The sequence below is a fragment of the Pogona vitticeps genome, chromosome 6, assembly GCF_051106095.1.
Source record: "Pogona vitticeps strain Pit_001003342236 chromosome 6, PviZW2.1, whole genome shotgun sequence".
Taxonomy (NCBI): Eukaryota; Metazoa; Chordata; class Lepidosauria; order Squamata; family Agamidae; genus Pogona; species Pogona vitticeps.
Genome location: NC_135788.1, coordinates 94,667,499 through 94,687,851, shown reverse-complemented (window position 1 = coordinate 94,687,851; position 20,353 = coordinate 94,667,499). Strand labels below are relative to the sequence as shown.

The window sequence follows — 20,353 nt, the reverse complement described above, 5'->3', positions numbered from 1 at the left end:
CCACTCCAAAACTGTTATTAATCCTGCTGAGATGGTCCTAGTGGGCATAGAAGTCTATTGCATCTGTATTATTGTTTTTTTCCTATACCATGAGGCTAATAGTAGCATCTGGGTAGTGATTTAAATTGGAGAAGAAGTGTGGACAAAAGAAGTTACAGAACCACCTCTATAGCATCTTTAAAGTTGGAGTGACTGATCATGTCTCCCTCATGATATTGTACCATGACAGTTTTGCTCTTGTGGTGGAAGCTAGATTACTGGGGTGAAGAAATTTCAGCACATCTCCCCCACTCTGGCCACCCTTCATTGACTACCAGTTCATTTCCACATCAACTTCAAGGGTATGATGATAATATTCAAAGCCCTAAATGGTTTAGGACCTTGGTACCTATCAGAATGCCTGCTCCCAGCCAGATCTGCCCATAATACCTATTCTTCACAGGCAGGGCGGTTGAGGGCCTTGACCCCAAAGGAGGCCTGGAGGAAAAGAACAAGAAACCAGGCCTTCTCTGCCGTTCCCCCCACCCTCGCCTCTGGAGCAACCTGCCCATTGAAATTTGCCCGGCACTCTCACTGGACGGGTTCAAATGAGCATTGAAGACTTAGCTCTTTTGCCAGACTTTCCCTGATCATTAAGATCTTGGGGGCCCTTTAACCATCCTTTTTGCCATCCTTTTCATCACCCTTTTACCACCTTCATTGTCATCTGTTTTAATTTATCTTGTTGCTGTGAGAGGAGAACAATATAGCATAAATCCCCTCTAAAATTCAATGACTGAGGCAGGACAAATTTTCAATTGAACCCTACCCACCCTTACAACTCTGGTTCAAGGCTGCAGAATGAATCCCAGGTGGGTCATGCCTCCTAAGGAAACGCACAAAATGACACCCCCCCAACTCAACCAGTACCTCGTTGGCATCAATGCCGTTGTTGACAGACCACGTGGTCTGGAAGTACTCTAGCATACGCTGCTTGAGCTGCTGGGGCAAGCGGTGGACACGGATGAAATCCTTGAGATCCTTCATGCGGGTATGATAGAGGGAGCGCCGTGAATACATGCGCTGGATGATGGCAGTCACATTGCCAAAGACCACAGCATGCATCAAAGCTGGGACAGGGAGGAGAAAAAGACATAAGAAGAGCCCCATTGGGTTAGATCACTACCCCAACTAGTTCAGTACATGTATGTTATTGACAAGCTAATAAGAAGGGCCTGAAAGCAACAGCTTTAATAATGTTCTGCAATAGCTAGTGTTCAGAGATAGACAATGACTTAACGTGGAGGACTGATTTATCTGTCCTGGTTAATAGTGGGGATTGACCTACTCTTTCTGAAGTGGGGATTGACCTACTCTTTCTGAATTTGGGTCTCTCCCTCCATTGTAATAAATTTAGAAGGCAAATATTGAAATTAGCCAGTACCATAAACTGTTCCGTGCTATATATGCAGAAAAAAGGGACACAAATAAATCACACACACACACACACACACACACACCCATTTTCTATTCTTTGGGTGTTTTCTCCATGGATTTTCTACTTAGAATTAAGCAGAGTTACCTTCCCTCTAATTGACTTTTCTTTCAAAACTTTCCTGGGCTGAAAACATAGTTGACTGGGAATAAGCAAGTCTGCTTGCCTAGACATGCAGTTTGTGCGTCTGCTTGCTTAGACATACAGTTTTCAAGGAACTGCATGTCTGGAGAGTATGAAGCAGCAGTAGGAGGAAATGCACGTTTTGCCTAAAATGTAATTTGGCCATTCTGAAGATCAGTGATTCCTAATATTGGGTCTCCAGATGTTCCTGGACTAAAACTCCCAGAAGTCTTCAACACTAGCTGTGCTGATCAGAATTTCTGGGTGTTGTAGTTTAAGAACATCTGAGCACCCAAGGTTGGGAAGCACTCCTCTAGATGCTAGTGCCAAACCTTGTAGCTTTTAAAATGTTCCACTCGTTGTAAAAGAAGTGCAGCCCAAGCTGAACTCACCACCAATCAGCATGGTACAGATGGAGAAGATTTTCTCGGCATCCGTGTTCGCACAGACGTTGCCAAAGCCCACACTGGTCAGGCTGCTGAGGGTGAAGTACAGGGAAGCAATGTAAGCACTGCGGATGGATGGTCCACCCACTGAGTTGTTGATGTAAGGGGCTTCTATCCGCTTGCCCAGTTCATGAAGCCAACCTGTGGGGTAGAGTGAGGAATCAATCTTTCTGGAATGATCAAGCCTTGGAGAGACTGCATCATGGTCTTAGATTAAGGGACTGAAGTAGACTAGACTGGGTGCAAGGTTGATTCTCCTGACAGGGAGCATCAGAAGCTTTGACAGAGTTGGAGGTTGATGACTCTGATTTTTAAAGGGTCCTAATCTACTACAGGTTTATGTCTCAATTTTACAGAAGCTATTCATGGTACTGAATTTCACACAAATCCCAAGTTCAGCACCTTGGATAGCTCATATAAACTTCAGACTAAATCCTGGAGAGGATTTAAGCCCTCCCCCTGCCACAACATCACCACAATCCTACCTTCTTCACACTCTAGGGCAGCCTTCCTCAATCTGCTAAGCTAAAGATGTTTGACTACAACTGCCATCATTCTCAACTCCCAACCTATCTGGTCCTGTATAAATTGGCTTGTGCTTTTCCAAACATAGTGACCACCAAATATGTCCCTGTACATCATCTCAACATGCAGCTAGGAATAACTTCAGTATATCATTACGTTTTCAACTTCCGAAAAGAAAATTTCCTGCATCCAAAGTGATCAAAGGTATCAACATATTTCCCCCATGCTTGCTGCCTTGCATTGGCTGCCCATTCGTTTCTGCATTGATTTCAAAGTTCTTATGATTACATATAAAGCCCTAAATGGTTTAGGACCTTGATATCTGGCAGAGCGCCTTCTCCCACCCAGTTCTGCCAGAGTCACACATTCCAGCCAGGCCGGGCAGTTGTGCGGCCTAACACCGAGGAAGGTCTGAAAGGAAAGAACAAGGAACAGGGCTTCTCAGCAGTGGCCCCTCGGCTTTGGAACAACCTGACTCCCTCTCTGGGTGTTTTCATAAAACCTGGCTATTTGGGCAGACTTCCCCTCCTGCTGTATCTTAATTTCTTATACTTTTGCCACATTGTATCTGTAATATATGTTTTTTGGTTTTATTGTTTTTAAATTTATAAACTGCCCAGAGTAGACCTTTGGTCTAGATGGGCGGGATAGAAATCCAATGAATGAATGAATGAATGAATGAATGAATGAATGAATGAATAAATAAATAAATAAATAAATAAATAAATAAATAAATAAATAAATAAATAAATAAATAAATAAAAATCTCATGCTGCCCTAAAAATGTAGCCTTTGTCTGTACCCTAGGACTTGCTCAGACCCCCTTTGCTTTAGTCTGGCTGTCAATTGTAAGAAGCGCTGAATATAATCCTAGTCATTATCTCTGTCTCAGGATTTCTGTGATGCATGCTTCCCAGTTATTCTCTAAGCTCACCAATGTCCCAGGTCACTGGATCGTTGCTCTCCTGCCGGCCAATGACATACCAGATGCAAGCCATCCAGTGGGCCAACAAGGCAAACATGGACATGAGTAACGTCAGAACCATAGCGCTGTATTGAGAGTAGCGGTCCAGCTTCTGGAGGAGGCGTAGCAAGCGCAGGAGACGTACCGTCTTCAACAGATGCACCAGGTAGGTCTTGGAAAGGAAGAGAGAGCAAGTAAATATGTATCTATTTATTTCAGGTCATTTAGATCCTGCCTTTGTCCCAAGTGAGATATGCAAGACAGCTTACAAGTGGGGGTGGGGTGGCAGATACAAAAATTAAAATATTCAGAATGTGGTTAAACATGTAATAACTCTAAAACACCAGCAGGCTCAAAATAATTTACAAACAAAAAAGAGACACATTAAAAAGTTTTCAAAAAGTACAACTCCCTCATGTCCACTGCCTTGAGGTCAAGAAGGAAAGATGGCATGTAAGTGTGAACAATAAAATTCAAGAGCCATGTAAAGTCTGCAGCATTTAAATCAGAGACGTTGGCCTCTGAATCTGGGATCTTAATTTGCAAAGCATATATTCTACCACTGTGCTATAGCCAAGATGAGAAATTGAGGACTAGGATACTGAACCCCAATATTAATGTCAAATGAGCCATTTGTGGTTAAAACAGAGCCCAGATACCAGCATTCTTCTGCCCTACTATGCTGGTTAATATCATAATTTCCAATCAAAATTCTGCTTCAAATCACATTCAGGAGCCCTTGATACCAATGTGAAGATACTATAACTAGTAGTATAGTGGTACGTTTTGAGATGCAGCCATCTACCACAACAGTTCTCACAGCCATGCCTCCAAGGAGAGGCTAAAAATGTCAACAGATGTGTTGATCCATCTCAACAGGCAAACTCTAGCAGTTTTAATATCCACTAGAAGCAGATTTTTTATAAAGCTAATAAGTCTCAACTGAGCACTGATGACTAAACCACCCCAAAATATGTACAATTATATATTCTTTTAGGGAGGGGGGAAAACTATTTTCCCACTCCCACAAATATTGAGAAATACAGTGCTGCTGAAGAATTCTGTTTACTGTGGTCCTAAAAGTAATTTATTTAAGCTCTATAGCAGGGAAACATGAAATAATCACTTGCAATACTGCCCTCTCATTCAAACCTGCACTGTTGCAGGTCTGAGGCCAGGTCACTGCTGTTTTGAAAGGCAAGGGGAAATCTGACGTGATTTAATTGGGAAGCAACTCTAAGTGACTCCCATTTGCTCCACGAATCGGGAAGGAGGACTGTCTGAAAAGCAACCTCATTAGTAAAGTGACTGTGTCAAAGGCTGGAACCTGATGACATCATGACACCCTCCATCAAACTGCCTAATGAGACCCCCAGGGAGATGGAAAATAAGAACTCACGGGGCCTCTACTGATAAAAAGGAACATAACTTTACTGCTGGCGAAAAAGCTTGGTACTGAACCAGGAAAGAACAGGTCTGATTCTATTAGAATCAAAACAATCTGGATCTAATCTGGAATTCAGGTAAATTCATGTGGGAATTTGAAGCTAAAATTTCAGATTGTGCACTGCTTAATTTGAAAACATTTTGAGGGATGTAGCTAAATCTGAAATGTTACATTACATCTTTTCTCTATTTAAATACTTTGCCGTGTAGAGCAGCTTATAGCAGTTTATGGAATGAGAACTCTGTATCCAAGTTTTGAGCAAAGAGTAGAAAAGTTACTCTTTCAGATTCCAACTTCCAGAATCCCCCAGCCAGCATAGTCATGGTATATTTTCCAGATTCTGGCTTTGGGACATGTACAGAATCTCCCCTGTTCCAAAGGGGAACCCTTACTATAATTACCATATATAATAATAATAAATGCATTCTCTGAATGCAAATCCTTATATAGCCTAAATTGCATCACCTATGAATGCAGGCACAAGAACCTGAAACTGCAGACATAGAAAGGAAAAACAGTAACAACAAAGCAGTCTTATAAGTACTGATTATGTCTGACTGCCAGGGAAGGCTGGCTGACTAGGGAACGGAGAACCTGTCAAGAAATGGAGCAGAGCAGAATGTGATAGAAACCAGTGTGGCTGGCTAGAACCTTGAGCCTGCAATGTTAATATTGTTATTTTCACATTATGAGTGGTTTCCTGATCTTGAGGTCAAGTTGTGTACTGTATGTGCTTTTTATGCACAAGTATTGATCTACAGTCACACTATAGCCATCTCCTGCACAGATGTTTGATCTTGGGAGGAAACTGGAACATAAAGAATGGCAATTCTGAATCTCAGGTGTGCATCCTAACAATTGGGGGGAAAAAGCAGCATTTCCCAAAGGAAACGTAGTCAAAAGGGGAAGTACCAGAAAATAAGACCTGTGTCTGGCAAAGAGGGACAACTGTTGCTTACACATTCTTTGTGTTTCCTAGGTTCACATCTAAACTAGAGAGCCAACATATCACCATGGCTAGTCTCACTGTTTCAGATAGGATTGCAGGTGGTTTGCCCAGTAATTGAGATTTTTAATATTCCAAGCTAAAGCCCAAAGAAACATAGCCTTGTCAGACCCTTATATAGAGTTATTTGTGTCCATACATGGCCAAACAAAATTCACCAGAGACCCTGTTTTGGGGTAGCTGCAAAGCTTAACTTCACACATAATCAGATTAAGAGAAGTAATTATGCTGCTTGAGCAGGTGCAAAGTATCCTCCTGCCACAAAATACATTATAGCCTGCCCATGTTTTATGATTAAGAGGTATCATTAAAGCTTCAAGAAAAGTAGCAGTAGATACAGTATAGAGTAGCAGGGTGCCTAAGAGACTGAATTGCAAATCAGAAATTCTTCGCTTCAAACTTCACCTTTCTCATGAATTATTTAGTGTCCATAGGCAAGCCATGTGTTTTCAGCCTTTGTTCCTTATATACAATAACTTGTTGTGCATGGTAATAATGAAGTCAATGTCCAGGTAGGGCTACTTACCAGAGGTTGGAAAATTTACTAGTTTGTTCTGCATTTCACACTGTTAACATTTTGAGGCTGACATCAAATAACAATACTGATCGACCCTTCTAGATTGTTCTAAGAATAGCTGAGGTAAAATAATGCTGAAACCCTGTTATACAACTCTGCACACATAAAGGCCAATTACGTCATCAGCCACAGACATTAATCTTTAAAAGTTTCCTAATCACACCCTCCAAATATTCCGAGACTCCCTAGCAATCTCTATGGTGGAGATTTGGGGGCATTAAAGGCTTCCTTCTCCCATTCCAAGGTTTCCAAAGACTTCCCCAGATCCAAAATGAGCCTTAGGGAGCCTCAGAACTTGGGTGTGTGTGTGTGTGTGTGTGTGTGTGTGTGTGTGTGTGTGTGTGTGTCAGGGATAGAAAACTTTAAATAAAAGATGAATGTGTAAGGCTGATTAGGTCATCATCCTTTACACACATAAGAGTTGCACAACAGGACTTCAATCTATGTGAATTGCTATATAAATGGAATGTGCTAAGTGTTTTTATTCACTAGCCAGTAACCACAGTTTACCTCCCCTTTATCCATTTAGGATAATGTGGCAGCTTTTTATTGTCACAATTTCCCATATATCTGGCACATTACCAGATATATAAAAGCCACTTCATTATCACAGCAATATTCATGCTTGTAGGAACAGAAAGGCTTTGGTTCCTATCAAACCACTTAGGCTTCCCTTTAGAGCATCTCTTTTTGTGAAAAGCAAATGCTTAACAATCCAAGCAAATCAGCAGAGGCTCTTTTTGTTCTAGCTTTAAACTCCTGCTGATACCAAAGGATGGGTGTAAAACAACAGTGGGGTGTGTACAGGTTGCAAGTCATATGTGATCCCCACAGAGCACGGTGGATAAGCTTGAGTCAGCCATTGCTCAGACTTGTCTACTTCAAATCCTTGTAAAGGCAAAATGGCAAGGGAGGGACAGCCGTGTGTATTAAGTGCTGTAAGCTCCATAGAAGAAAAGTGGCATAAAAATGTAGTTTTAAAAATATTAAAGTCCGTTCCAAGAGTGTCTATCCTGCGTGGTTTGTGAAAGCCCTGTCCCCTAATATAAAAATCGAGACTTTCTCTCTTAGAAGTCTCCAGGAAGCATGGGTTATGTTAAAATCACACAGCTGCTTCCATACCTTTCAGTGAAAACAAGGTGGCTTTTTAAAAATCTATTTATGGGATGGAGTTCTGCAGCCCCTAGTGAATCATGGAGGCAAAATTTGCCCTCCAGATCTCTGAGATTCCACACACACAAATACCCCCCCTCTCCAAATGTATAGAGTCACTCACCACTGGAACATTGAAGACATAGAGGAGGTCAAAGGGCAAGGCTGCAATTAAGTCCACAAAGAACCAGGTAGCCACATAGTGGAGGCAGATGGAACGGGTGTCATAAATCACTTGGCCCGACTGACTCACATACGTGGTCCGGAAGTTCAAGATAATGTCTGCCAAGAGAGTAAAGGCAGTATGTTCACACACTCTGCAAATGTCCTTCCTCACCAATTACTCTTTTCTTGCAACATCACTAATGCTAAGGCTGCATATTCCCCTAGAAAATGATATGATGTGCACAGAGAGAGAGAGAGGTCCATGTCAAACTATGTATTCTATTTCACTCCTTAATCAGACAATATCAGATTGGGTGGAACCAGTACTGAAGATCCACTCTTAACTCTCCAATCTCCAGCATATCTTTGGAACATTCACAAGCAGGGGAAATTGAGAATCACCCTCTATGATTATGTCTTTCTAGTATCTAGTAGTCGCAGTCAGTGGTGTTGTTAGATAATTTTAGTTTGCAGTCTTAGTGTTTTTATGTCCCCCTTTCACAATCTTCAGATTGCAATATGTATTACCTTGTTTATCCCAAAATTAGGTAATCCATCCTTTCTGATGTATTTGGGTGTTTTTTTTACCCCCTAAGCTCCCAAGCAAGCAAACATCTCATGTTTCATTTACCACCTTAAAACACATCTATTTGCTCCAAACAAAATCTAAAGCATTTGGCAATGGAATTAAAATTGATGACTATGATGAAGAAAAAATAAATTTATGCAATAAGACTATAATATGCAACTCCTGCTTGTCTGTGATGTACCTCCTCAGGGCTGGTGAACATGCGATGCCTGTCAGTCTTAATCGGAATAGATATTACTATCCTGGAGATGCTGGGCATTGTTGTCCAACAAAGATCTAAAGAGGCACACCATGCCAACCCCCCTATGCCCTATTGCTCCATTTATAGTTAGATAACAGATCTCTTGTCTCTCCCACCACCACCATGCAAACGTACACACCCTTCCACACATACAAAACCCAGAGAAGGCAGTTTGTACTATCCTCACCAACAATGAAAAGCATCTCCACCGCGATATCACTGACAATGGTGCTACGGGCAGCTGCCAAGTTGTCCTCAATGTCGGTAAAGCACACATTGTACGGAACAGTCACGGCCACATAGAATGTGGCTAGGAGAATAAGCCAATCCCACAGGGCTTTGAAGATGCTGTAGTGGAGGAGGATGAAGCGCGACTTCTGTACAGAGGCTACTTTATACTCAGGCACCGAGGGCTTGCTTTCAAAGACATCCTGAGAAGAGCACAGAAACAACAACAACAACAAAACTCTTTCAGAAGAACCCAGGATCATCGTAGGCACCCTTAGCTTCCTTTCAGTGGCCCACAGGGCTAAAAGAATGAGACACATACATGCAGAACTTAGGACAGGGGTTGTTGGGAGACGGGGTGGACCATTTCTCTCACAATCCCACTGCCCAGTTGCCACAGGGCATACCCATGGGATTCTGGGAGCTGGAGTTTAAAAAAAAACTTTTCCAAACTCTGTCCACATATAGTGCCAAGACAAAGAATCTCAGATGGATAAGTTAGTCAGAAAAGGTAGTATGGATGAATTTTAAAAATCTAATTTGATTACATTTATATTGAAAGGGGAAGATTTTTAACAACATATGTTAAATTGATATTTAACTGTACTGCGTCATTATACTATAACTGCATCATTATAATAAAAGCTTCCTTACAGGCGGAAAAAAAATCCCATCTTTTGTGTCTTTACAGACTAGCTTTCAAATCAAACCCCAGAATTTTAAGTTAAAATTTACCTGTTAATTTGTGTTTTGCTAAATATCTGCATGCCAATAGAGATTCCTTATTTATCTTTAAATTCTACACCTCCCTTACCCCACCCCAAAGAAACACAAGTCCATATGTATAGCTGTCCTTCTGTCCACTCTCATCTCTGTGAAGAAGGTCAGGCTGAGAAAGAATAAGTGGCCCAAAAGTACCCAGTGAGCTTCATGGCTCTGTGGAGACGACAACTCAGATCTTCCAATGCCAAGTCTTATATTCAAGCCAGTACATTGCAGTGACTCTTGTCTTGGGACTGAAAATGATTACTTTGGTAAACACAATACCCCCTTCCACGAAGTCTTTGGATTTCATTTCAAAAGAAGCAGCCCTATTAGTCTGTTGCAACATGCTAGCAAAAGAAAACGGGGGTGAGGTGGGGTAAAACATGGTAGGTAAAGGTAAAGGTTCCCCTTGACATTTAGTCAGTTGTGTCCGACTCTAGGGGGTGGTGTTCATCCCCGTTTCCAAGCCGTAGAGCCAGCGTTTGTCCATAGGCAGTTTCCGTTGTCACATGGCCAGCGCGGCTATACATGGAACGCTGTTTACCTTCCCACCGAGGTGGTACCTATTTACCTACTCGCATTTTTACATGCTTTCGAACTGCTAGGTTGGCGAGGAGCTGGGACAAAGCGATGGGAGCTCACTCCATTGCGTGGATTCGATCTTACGACTGCTGGTCTTCTGACCCTGCAGCACACAAAGGCTTTTGCGGTTTCGCCCGCATGGTAGCTCTTTAAAAATTAACAGTTTTTCTCCACAGTGAGCTTTCATGGATCACAATCCACTTCCTCAGAACCAAAGATTGCAACCTTTCAGTCTTAAACAGCTACTCACACACTCCAGGTCACACAATACAAAGACAGAGAGAGGAACAAGACTTTATCACAAACCTAGATGCCAATTATACCCCCCCTCCACATATCTACAATAGCAGAGCATCAACATAGGCCCCAATAATGGCAGCCACAACATCAGGGGCCTATTTACTTGTCCGTCCTATAATGCGATGTATGGCATTTTCTGCTAGTGGTGCCTGTCTGCTATCTACATAAGACAAAATCTCTGCAAAGAATGGAAAGGACCCAAATCTGACATCAGATACGGCAACACAACCAGCTTCAGAACACTTCAGTCTCTCAGATACTCTATTATGGAACTCAAAGGGGCTGTTGTGTGGGGGGGGGGAGGGAAGAACTGCAAAGAGAGACACATGAAGGAGAAGCAGAAACCGGCTACATAAACAAGCTCCAGTGCATCTCTAAGGGCTTCAGTAGAGATCAGCTACTTAATGCAATCGTACATATATTAATAACCCAGCTTTCTGTGATATCTTGTTGATATGGAACTGCCAGATAGCTCAGTGGTTTAGGTATCTGGCTGCAGGGCCAAAGGCTCGGAAATCTGATTCCCCACTGTGTCTCCTTGACATTGGCTGGACTCAATGATCCATAGGGTCCCTTCCAGCTCTGCAGTTTTAAGAAGATGATTTATTATAAAACAGTTATCTCCCTAAACAGACTCTAACCTCTGTCCTGGAAACAGGTCCAAAGATTCAGTCTATCACTTTGGCCAGGACCTGCTAAATGATGTGATTAAGACTTTAGTAATCCCATTCCTACGTTAACCAACCATTGTCACTTTGTCTATTATTTGTATCCTCACCTGGTCATGTTGATATGGATAAATATAGAGGATACCACATTTGTACTCTTTTGAGTCTGAGGAAATGAACTTTGATCTATGGAAAGCTCACACAGATTTTTTTTTTTAGTCTTTAATGTTTTGTCTCCCCACTTGACCTCTGCTCTGACATGACTAGAATTAGACTCTTCCAATCCCAAGCAGCTTCCCCTCACACTTCTTAGAAGTAAGACATCCGAATAATTGAATTCTGTTGCTTCTGAGCAGTCTGTGAAGAGTCTTCCTCCTCTGACTGACTTTGCACCCTGCAGCTTCCTTAATTTAAGAGAAAGTACCACCAGAATAAGCACCGCCATAATGCTCTTATTTCCTGAATTCTGGGGAAACATTAATTCAAAAATGCAAAATCACTCTCGGTTTTTTTAAAGTAAATTAAGTTGCTCTTTTCCATTAGCATATTTCCAGTTTAATGGATTGCTAATTTTTATCAACAGATTTTTAGCAATAGATTTTCAAGATTTTGTAAGGCGGGGTAGGCAATATATGGCCCTCCAGATGTTGCTCAACTGTAAATCCCATCAGCTCTAGCTGCCACAGCTAACAGTGAGGATGATGGGATTTGCAGTCCAACAACATCTGGAGAGTTTGATGTCCTCCTCTCTAGTGTAAAGGTGGCTATCCACCCATTCATCCCCATGAATGCCCCTGAGAATGAAGCTGCGGTATGTCATACCTCCAGGGGTAGCTCTAGTCAGCCAAGCAAGACAAAGTGGCTTGGTTTTCATATTTAAGTAAAAGAAAGATGGCACCCTCCCAGCTGCTTTGTTTTTAAAAGGCAGGATTTCTTCTTCTTCTTTGAATTTTGTCCACGAAACACCACTGACTACCCCCCTTTGTGCAGTGGCCAGATGGGCCTGGGAAAGGGGAGGGTAAAATCCCCCTCACATACACATGAACAAGTCATATTTATTCTCAGCAGCATGTGGGGCTAAGTCAGCAGAACATCTGTAAGCTACGCTCATTCACTCGCACACTCATTCACTCATTTAGCTTTTCAGTAAAAGCTGTCAGAACAAATTATTAAGAGAAGCAAAGCAAAAGCAAAAAGCATGCTGCTTATATACCGCCCCATAGCGCTTCAAGCACTCTCTGGGCGGTTTACAATTTAATTATGCAGGCTACACATTGCCCCCCCCCAGCAAGCTGGGTACTCATTTTACCGACCTCGGAAGGATAGAAGGCTGAGTCAACCTTGAGCCGGCTACCTGGGATTTGAACCCCAGATCGTCAGCACAGTTTTAGCTGCAGTACAGCGGTTTAACCACTGCGCCACGAGGCTCTTAACAATAATAATAAGAAGTGTGCATGTGTGTGGCTTTGGTAGTGAGTTTTAATGCAGTCTTAAGTCTGCCACACTTAGGTACCACTAACATCAGTGGGACAAGTTATTTGAGGTTAATTTTTCAGATTCAATTAACAGGCATCTGAATGAACCTTAATTTATGCTTTAAATATACAATAGGTGGGAAGCTTTATATATATAAGAAATGCCACATGGACTATACCCCCACAATACTACTCAGACTCCATTTTGCCATCATAGAAGCAACTAGGAAGTGGCAACGAACCATCAAAGTAATCTGCAACTACGTCACATGGAAGGGCCAATTTCAATCCCAATATGGAAGATGGGGTGTATTTCAATTTTTAAAGCAAATATTATTATTATTTATTTATTGGACTTATATGTCTTCCTTCTCTCCTTCCCCCTTTTCTCTTCCCCCCAACAATCAACACCTTTAAAACTGAGGCAGAGAAAAACTTCAGCCTTCCAGATGTTTTGGACTAGCACTCCCATACCTTTACCATTGCCAATGCGATCCAGGATATTTGGGGACTGAAATCTGAATTATCTGGAAGGGTGAAATATCTGGAAAGCCAAAAGTTGGCTAACTCAGTTTTAAAAGCAACTGCCACCACCATCACCCCCTGTGTTCCTCCTCCTATCAGCTGTCCCAGATTTGGATTTGTGGGTTATGACTGTACTGTTTATCTCTAGTAATCTATGGGTCAAGGCAAGGGGAGTGAAGAAAGGAGAGACAACAATAGATGAGAAGCATCGAGGGATGTCCAAAAGGTGCAATTTGTTCAACCGTAGAGTTCTCAATACAAAACCTCTTTCCTATCTGTGTGCATATCATCCCACAGCATGTCTTTGAAATGATCTGTAAAATGAGGGCGGAGGAGGGCTTTTCACACCCATCCATGTGACTTCACACTGCTTTTACCCATTGGGATAATCCTCTGCTTTGCCCCTGGGACCACTTTCTTCCTAGCCTCGCCCTCCCTGCCAAAAAAAAAAAAAAAAAGCTCCTTAACCTGCTCCCCAAGTGTGGATGAGGGTTAGCCGCCATTATCAGCTTAGTGTTAAGTAAGTCTCTGGATTTCCTCATGGCAGGGAAGGGGTTTACCCAGCTTGTAGCTGGAGCAGCTGCTGAGATTGTTGTTCAACCGTATCGCTCCCGGCTTCCCCCCCGCCCCCTCCCTCTACACCATCACACAGCCTCCCTCCACTATCCTTCCCTCAAAACAGCCCAAAGCCTTTTAATCTGCCTTGGCGTTAGGTCACAGGGCGAACAGCTGTCAAGGCATGAAGAGCAGCAGAGAGAAAGAGGAGAGGTCTCTCTGTTGACAGACAGGGACTCTTCCTTCCAGGGTTGGTTTTCTAGCTGCATCCAGGCGACTAATGCCTTACCTCTCCCTAATACATACCAACATATGCCCAATAAGCACACCAAGTCCTCTAGCAAAGTCAAACCATGAGCTGTGGCACAGCTCTAGGACACTGCTATCTAGAAACAGTGCTTAGGACAATTATCATGTTGGACTACACTTTCCAATACTCTCCAAACTTCTAGGGGATTCTGAGAAGTTCCTTCCAGAAATGTCACCATTGCAAACATTGCTAAGAACCAGCAAAGACATCCAGCTGTTGCTTTCTCCACCAACTAAAATCCACTACAATCAAAAAAGCACTGCTGAAAGGGGTAAATGTGTACCCCTGATATGCACAATTAAAGAAGGAGTGCCAAAATAAGCCAAACTGAATGAACATCCCCCCACCAGCCGGCCTCCTGGACCCTACATTAAGATTGATTAGGCAACAGAGAGAACAAGAATACAACTGGCCACATCTTCTTTGCTTCTAGGAACTCAGTAACAAACCAGCCAATTCCATCCCTAGCATGTCCTGTAAAAGGTGAGCTCAGACTCACCCTCCTTTTGATCCAAGATGAAGAATCCAAGATGAGTCTCAATATGCATTTGTAATCCATCAGAAAGGAGACTCATAACCCATTCTCTAAGGCAGTGGTTGCCAATTTTGGGTCTCCAGATATTCTTGGACTAAAACTCCCAGAAGCCTTCACCATTAGCTATGCTGGCCAGGATTTCTGAGAACATTAGGGGACTCAAGGTTGGCAACAATTGCTCTGAGACTCAATTGTTGACTCTGGTGGTTTCATGCAGAAGCAGATCTTTGAAATCTTCCAGCTCTTCTCTGCCTAATGATAACCAACTTAGCTCATAGGTTTCATGACTTCTCAGATTGACTCTCCAGCTTGGGAATGCTACTTTTTTGGACTGGGACCTTGTAGGAGCTACAGTCCAAAAAAGTAACTTTCCCAAGATCTATCTGAGCCCCTGCACCCCTTTTTTATTATGCTTTCTGTCGCTGTCTCTTTCTTGTTACATGTGTGCATGTACGTACACACACATATTTCAAAGCAGAAGCCAACATCTGTGGCCTTGCAGATTTCGGATTCCAGTAATCTCTCACCATTGGCTATGCCATTTTGGACTGATAGGAATTACAATCCAGCAACATCTGAGCCATTGTGGCATAGTGATGTGATGTGTTATAGTTTCAGGCTGGAACTCAGGAGAACTGGGTTCAAATTCTGATTGGCCATAGAAACTCTTTGGGGGAATAGCAGTGGCAAACCATTCCTTGAACATCTGACATGCCTTGACAATCTTGTTGGGTTCATCATCAGTTTTAAATGTGTCAATGGCACATAATAACAACTCTAGAGAACCTCAAGTTGTCTCCTGTGGTTTAAACTCTGTACGGAACTCCATATTATTCTGGATGGTACTATGGACGGTTCTCTCCGAGGTGCGCTCCCATGAGATGCCCCTTTCAACCTTGGGACTTCATGATAAACCCTGTTGTATTTTCAATCCTGGCGGAAACCAACAGATGCTCCTGGGAGTAAAATTTGCAGCCGAAACATGACCTTTGGCAGAGGTTGTGGCTTTAATGACCTTCAAAGCCATGAGCTTAATGCTATTAACATTCTGCAGGCACTGGCCACAGCCCAACCTCATGTCTGTGGGTTCAGCATCTCTGAGGTTGTGCTCTGCTTGCAGAAATCATGTTGGAAATGGCCCACACCAAGAAGAGTTAATCTATGTGACTGTAAAAAGTCTGAAACCCACAAAACTATACACAACTCGGTGGGGGAAGGAGTAGCCCACCAGATGCTGTTGCACTGCAGCTCCCATCAGGCCTAGCCAGCACAATAGTGAAGGGTTATGAGAATAGTTGTCCAATATCATTTAAAAGAGAGGAAGATTGTAAGATCAGACACATCCAGTTCCCTCAGATTTTAGGACCAAGACCTGAGACTGTAGGTAACTGTAGGTGAGCCCAAACTGATTTTGGCCTACTTTGCTCCACTCCCTGTCTTGCCCCAGATGGCACAACAGACCCAAACACATGTACTCACTGGCCCTTTCCACAGACACTCCTGTCTTTTTTTCAATGTGCTGATGCTGCACAAATACACATATGGACGCCTTTGTACTGAGCCACTGAGCCCTGAGGCTAGCTGGGAATGGGGTGAAGGGAATGGGTGCCCAGATGAGGTTGTTTAAGGCCACCTTACACACAAAAATAAAATGGTCTCCTCCTGAGATATGACTCCCCACCTAGGAAAAATGAAGAACATAGCAAGTCCCTGAGGTAAAGCCAGGCCCATGAAACCTGGAAGCCTTTAGTAGTGAGGCGCATATGCCCCATCTTTTCTTTAAAAAGTGTCAATGGATCCACAACAGGTGTGACCAAATTTCAGGCAAGTTGCACAAGCTATGCTACAGCTCACTGAGGGTGAATTATTCCATGTATTCTCTCTCACACACTCCATACGTAAGAGGACTTTAGAGCAGAGTTCAGAAAATTACTTTTTGGGGCATTGCAGTTCCCTGATTCCCTCAGTTTGCTTGGCCCAGATGGAAGAACTAACTCTTTGAGGGCAGAAACAGATGTTTATAGATAGCCTATAATGAGAGCTACAAGCACATTAGTGTTGGAGAGAGGCGAATGAAGCAGTCTTTCAGGTTTGCAAAATCAGATGTCAAAGGTATCCCATGCTTACATGCTGTAAACCAATCTCCAAACAAAGCAAGCCAATTGGCATGCCCCCCATGAGAAAAACTCTTGTAGCGACATTTAGACACTTCCATTTGTTAAGGATTTTCCTCTTCTAATTATAAGCTATGTAGAACTCTGTTTTTGCCCTTAGGAAATTTTTTTGAGGGCTCAGCTGGGCTCCAGAAGGTCTGGCAAACAGCTGCGAAGCTGAAAATGTTAGGCTCATAGTGAACCCCAAATCTCTCCCTCCCCACAAGTAGACTACAGTATTTCTTTACACTGTTGATCTTCATCTCTGTCCGTTCTCTCCTGCTGAATTGCCTAGTGATATGGTGCAGAGCTGTGCGCCCTTGTCTTCTGGCTGCTCGCAGGTGGGAACTCCCTGCCCTCTTACAGCGGTGCTTTTCTGGAAGAGCAAAGAGAGAATGAACAAGAGTCACAACTCTCATTTGAGGAAGTGAACGGTGTATGTTTTTGTATAAATTTCTTGAAACAGCCATTCTCTCAACTTTCTGTCCTATCCCTTACCAGATGTCCTGCCATCTTTTCAATTTCTCCTCCCCATCTTGAAATGCTGACTTTGAAATCCAGTATATGTTTTTTTTTTAAACTGCTCTTTCTCTCTTAAGAGGAAAGCCTTCTAGCCATCAAAATACACAATAATGCAACTTCCTGAAGGATTCGCAAAGTTGTCAACAACAGGACATTGATGAAGAGGACGGTGTAAGTGAAGTGAAAGGTCAGTTCAGGAAGAAAAAGAAGGCGAGACACACAGGGCAATGAGTCACTAATTTTAAAGAAGGGGGCTGCAACTTTGACCATGCTAATTTTCTGCCCCGGGCCCTTTGAGGATTGCACAGCTGCCAAAAATGCAGCAGCAACAGCAACAAGAAGAAGAAGTGAAACTAAAGGATGGCTAGAAATCCATTTACAGTTGAATAAAGGAGTGCAATAGTGTTCAATGGTGCGAGGGTGGCCTGTTACTTACTGAAAAAGCAAATTACTATTGTCAGAGGCTGCCAGAAATGGCAACAGTGCCTTCCCCCTATTTCCACCTCCCTAGGATAAGAAAGGGCCAGCAGACTTGGGAACAGCAAATCTTGGTTTTAGAGGCCAATGGGTTTCTGGACAGGCAAATCAAAGTGATGGATAAAAGCACAGGTTTCACTTACTGACATGAGCTAGCCTCAAGGCAAAACATATGAATTAAGATTGGCCTTGTGGGTCCATTGAATCCAAAAAATTTTGAAGATCAGGAATCTTATCAGAAAGCCAAGCTATCCTGATCAAAGAATCATTCTTAAGGCTAGAGTGCATAGGTCTGGACAGTGTAATCTTATGCAAGTTTTATTGATAAATCAGTCCCAGATCAGTTGTTACTCCAACTTTATGGAATCCACAGCTGTTTTCAATTGAAGAAGATCATGTTGCATCACATTCTAATAAAAAAATTAAACACAATCAAAAATTTTATCCATCCCTCCTTTAAGGCTGTGCTTGACACAGAACTACTTCTGGCCTTCAGGAGAAATATGGTGAGAGGAAATAAAAGCCATAACTTTTTGTACCCCATACTTCTGGATTTTATTTGAAAAGATGCCTATGTAGCCTATGGGGAGATCAACTCTCCCCATGAAAGGATAAGGAGGCACAGTTTGTGTTTACAGGATCCCAAGCATAGACTGACACGTGATTCCACATTTCACAGAAATGTGATTCAATGGAAGGGAAATGTGTATTTCCCACAAGTCGTGATATATAACTTTCCCAGAGAGGAAGAAGCATGAACAACTTGTGCGCCCTCACCCCTAATTGCCCAAAGGGAGTGGAATGAGCATTTATTGGTGAAGGCATGGACTGTGCCATACCCCAGATGGGCTATGCAGAACTCCAGTGACGGACGTCGCTGGAGCTTCCATGTCTGTTCGTCTACTGAATGTTCGTTCCCATTAGCTTCTACCTGAAGACTATTGTAAGGTGTATATCTGGCCCTACATGTTTCTCTGTCACTAAACACGGCCTCATCTCCTGCTAGTTTTGATCCTGTGATTTGCTTGCCAAGCCCAACCCACCTCCCCATGCAAGGCCTCACCATCCTTTTTTTCGGTTGGCTGGCTTGTCTTTCCATGGCTGTCAGTGATGTCCTTGAAAGAGAAGAGGAACAGGACCACCTCGCCTTTCTCATTCTTGATAGGTACGATGTCCAGCAAGCACCAAAAAGGTGTTCCTGCACCCATAGGAAGAAGGAAAGAACAAATGTTCACATCATTTCTGCACCAAAGGGGAGAGGAAAAGACAGTGCCGTATTGATGCATAAATTGAACAAAATACAGTCTAGAGCCTCAGATTATAAGAGGTCTCTAGATAAGACAAGCGAAACCAAAAAACAACACAAATACACAAAAAGAAAACCATGCTGTTAGAATAATGTACATCGGGTGATGTTATATCCTTAATTGGCCCATGATTTATTTAGAATGGGCTCACTATTTTTCATGCTGATCCTCTTGCAGGGAAAAGGCACTCTGTGCATGCACAAAGGGACTCTTTCCATAGATTTGTTTTTTGTATTGTTCTTGAGGGTGAGAAGGCAACTTCTCCTGCTCAAATGCACCCTGGCATGGTGGCAACATTATAGAGCCATCTTTGTGTTGGCTTGGGTTGGACACAGCTGCTATGATAGGAAGCAAATTGGAGCAGCTTTATAAACACATATCGGATGCTTAGATTTGGATGACTAGTAACAATATAGTACAGTGACAGCTTTAAAAAAGCCACAAAAATTGCTCAACCATCAGACATTGAAAGAGCATCTATTAATACTAGTTAACTGGGTAACACGTTGGACTCATGTCTTAATCACAGGTAGCTATAAATATCAATAGACAAGCAAAACAAAAAATCAACTTAAAGACAACACCATCACAGCAGAGTAGTCCAGAGAAAAGAATCTGAATATAATCAGTAAAACCAGAGACTAACAGTAACCCCATCAATTTCTTATAAATTTTATTCTCAAGTAGAGGTGGGCAGAAGACAAAATGGGATCAACTGTTAGGTCTCTAGGTGACCTGCAGTAAACTGGCAAATATTTCTGACACCCAATTGCCTAAAAACAGAAATATTGGAAAGCTCCCCCAACTCCCATTATCTTGTTGTAGAATAAGCTTGGGGTGAACCTGGAGCTGATTTTTGTCTTGAAGGGAATTGTGAGATTGGCTAATCAAAATTTCCTAGCTGAGTGACAGACTTCGGGGCCCTAGTAAAGACCAACAGCCATGAGAACATCAACAATGAAATCCCCCCCCCCAAAAAAAACAAAGTATATCTGATGAATCTGAAGTCTTCCCACTCCCGTTTTACAGATTGGTGGCATTATTGTTTTGCTGATTCAACTTTTTGTCTGTTGTTTTTTCAGAGGCACTTCTGAGGGCATTTGCTGAAACGTGTCAAGTGATTAATTTTTTATTAATATGTTGAATTTTTCTTTGTCAACTGCCTGGAACTAACCTTCTTTTTTTTTTCTTTTGGGACTATTTCTGGAGTTAGGTCTCCATTCTCTCCCTCCTCCTTTCCCC

General features: G+C 42.5%; 1 protein-coding gene across 2 annotated transcripts in view; it reads right to left on the bottom strand.

The window, feature by feature from the left end:
- The window catches only part of KCNH4 (potassium voltage-gated channel subfamily H member 4), a 60,795-nt gene that overhangs the window by 17,527 nt on the left and 22,915 nt on the right, over positions 1–20,353 (bottom strand). For both annotated transcript variants that reach the window (XM_020785467.3, XM_020785469.3), the window contains exons 3-9: positions 18,868–19,002; positions 17,054–17,181; positions 8,897–9,140; positions 7,839–7,996; positions 3,503–3,704; positions 1,990–2,184; positions 910–1,109 (exon numbers count right to left, since the gene is read on the bottom strand). In XM_020785467.3, coding sequence (XP_020641126.3) covers positions 910–1,109; positions 1,990–2,184; positions 3,503–3,704; positions 7,839–7,996; positions 8,897–9,140; positions 17,054–17,181; positions 18,868–19,002 — 1,262 coding nt within the window. The remainder of the gene's footprint in view (positions 1–909; positions 1,110–1,989; positions 2,185–3,502; positions 3,705–7,838; positions 7,997–8,896; positions 9,141–17,053; positions 17,182–18,867; positions 19,003–20,353) is intronic.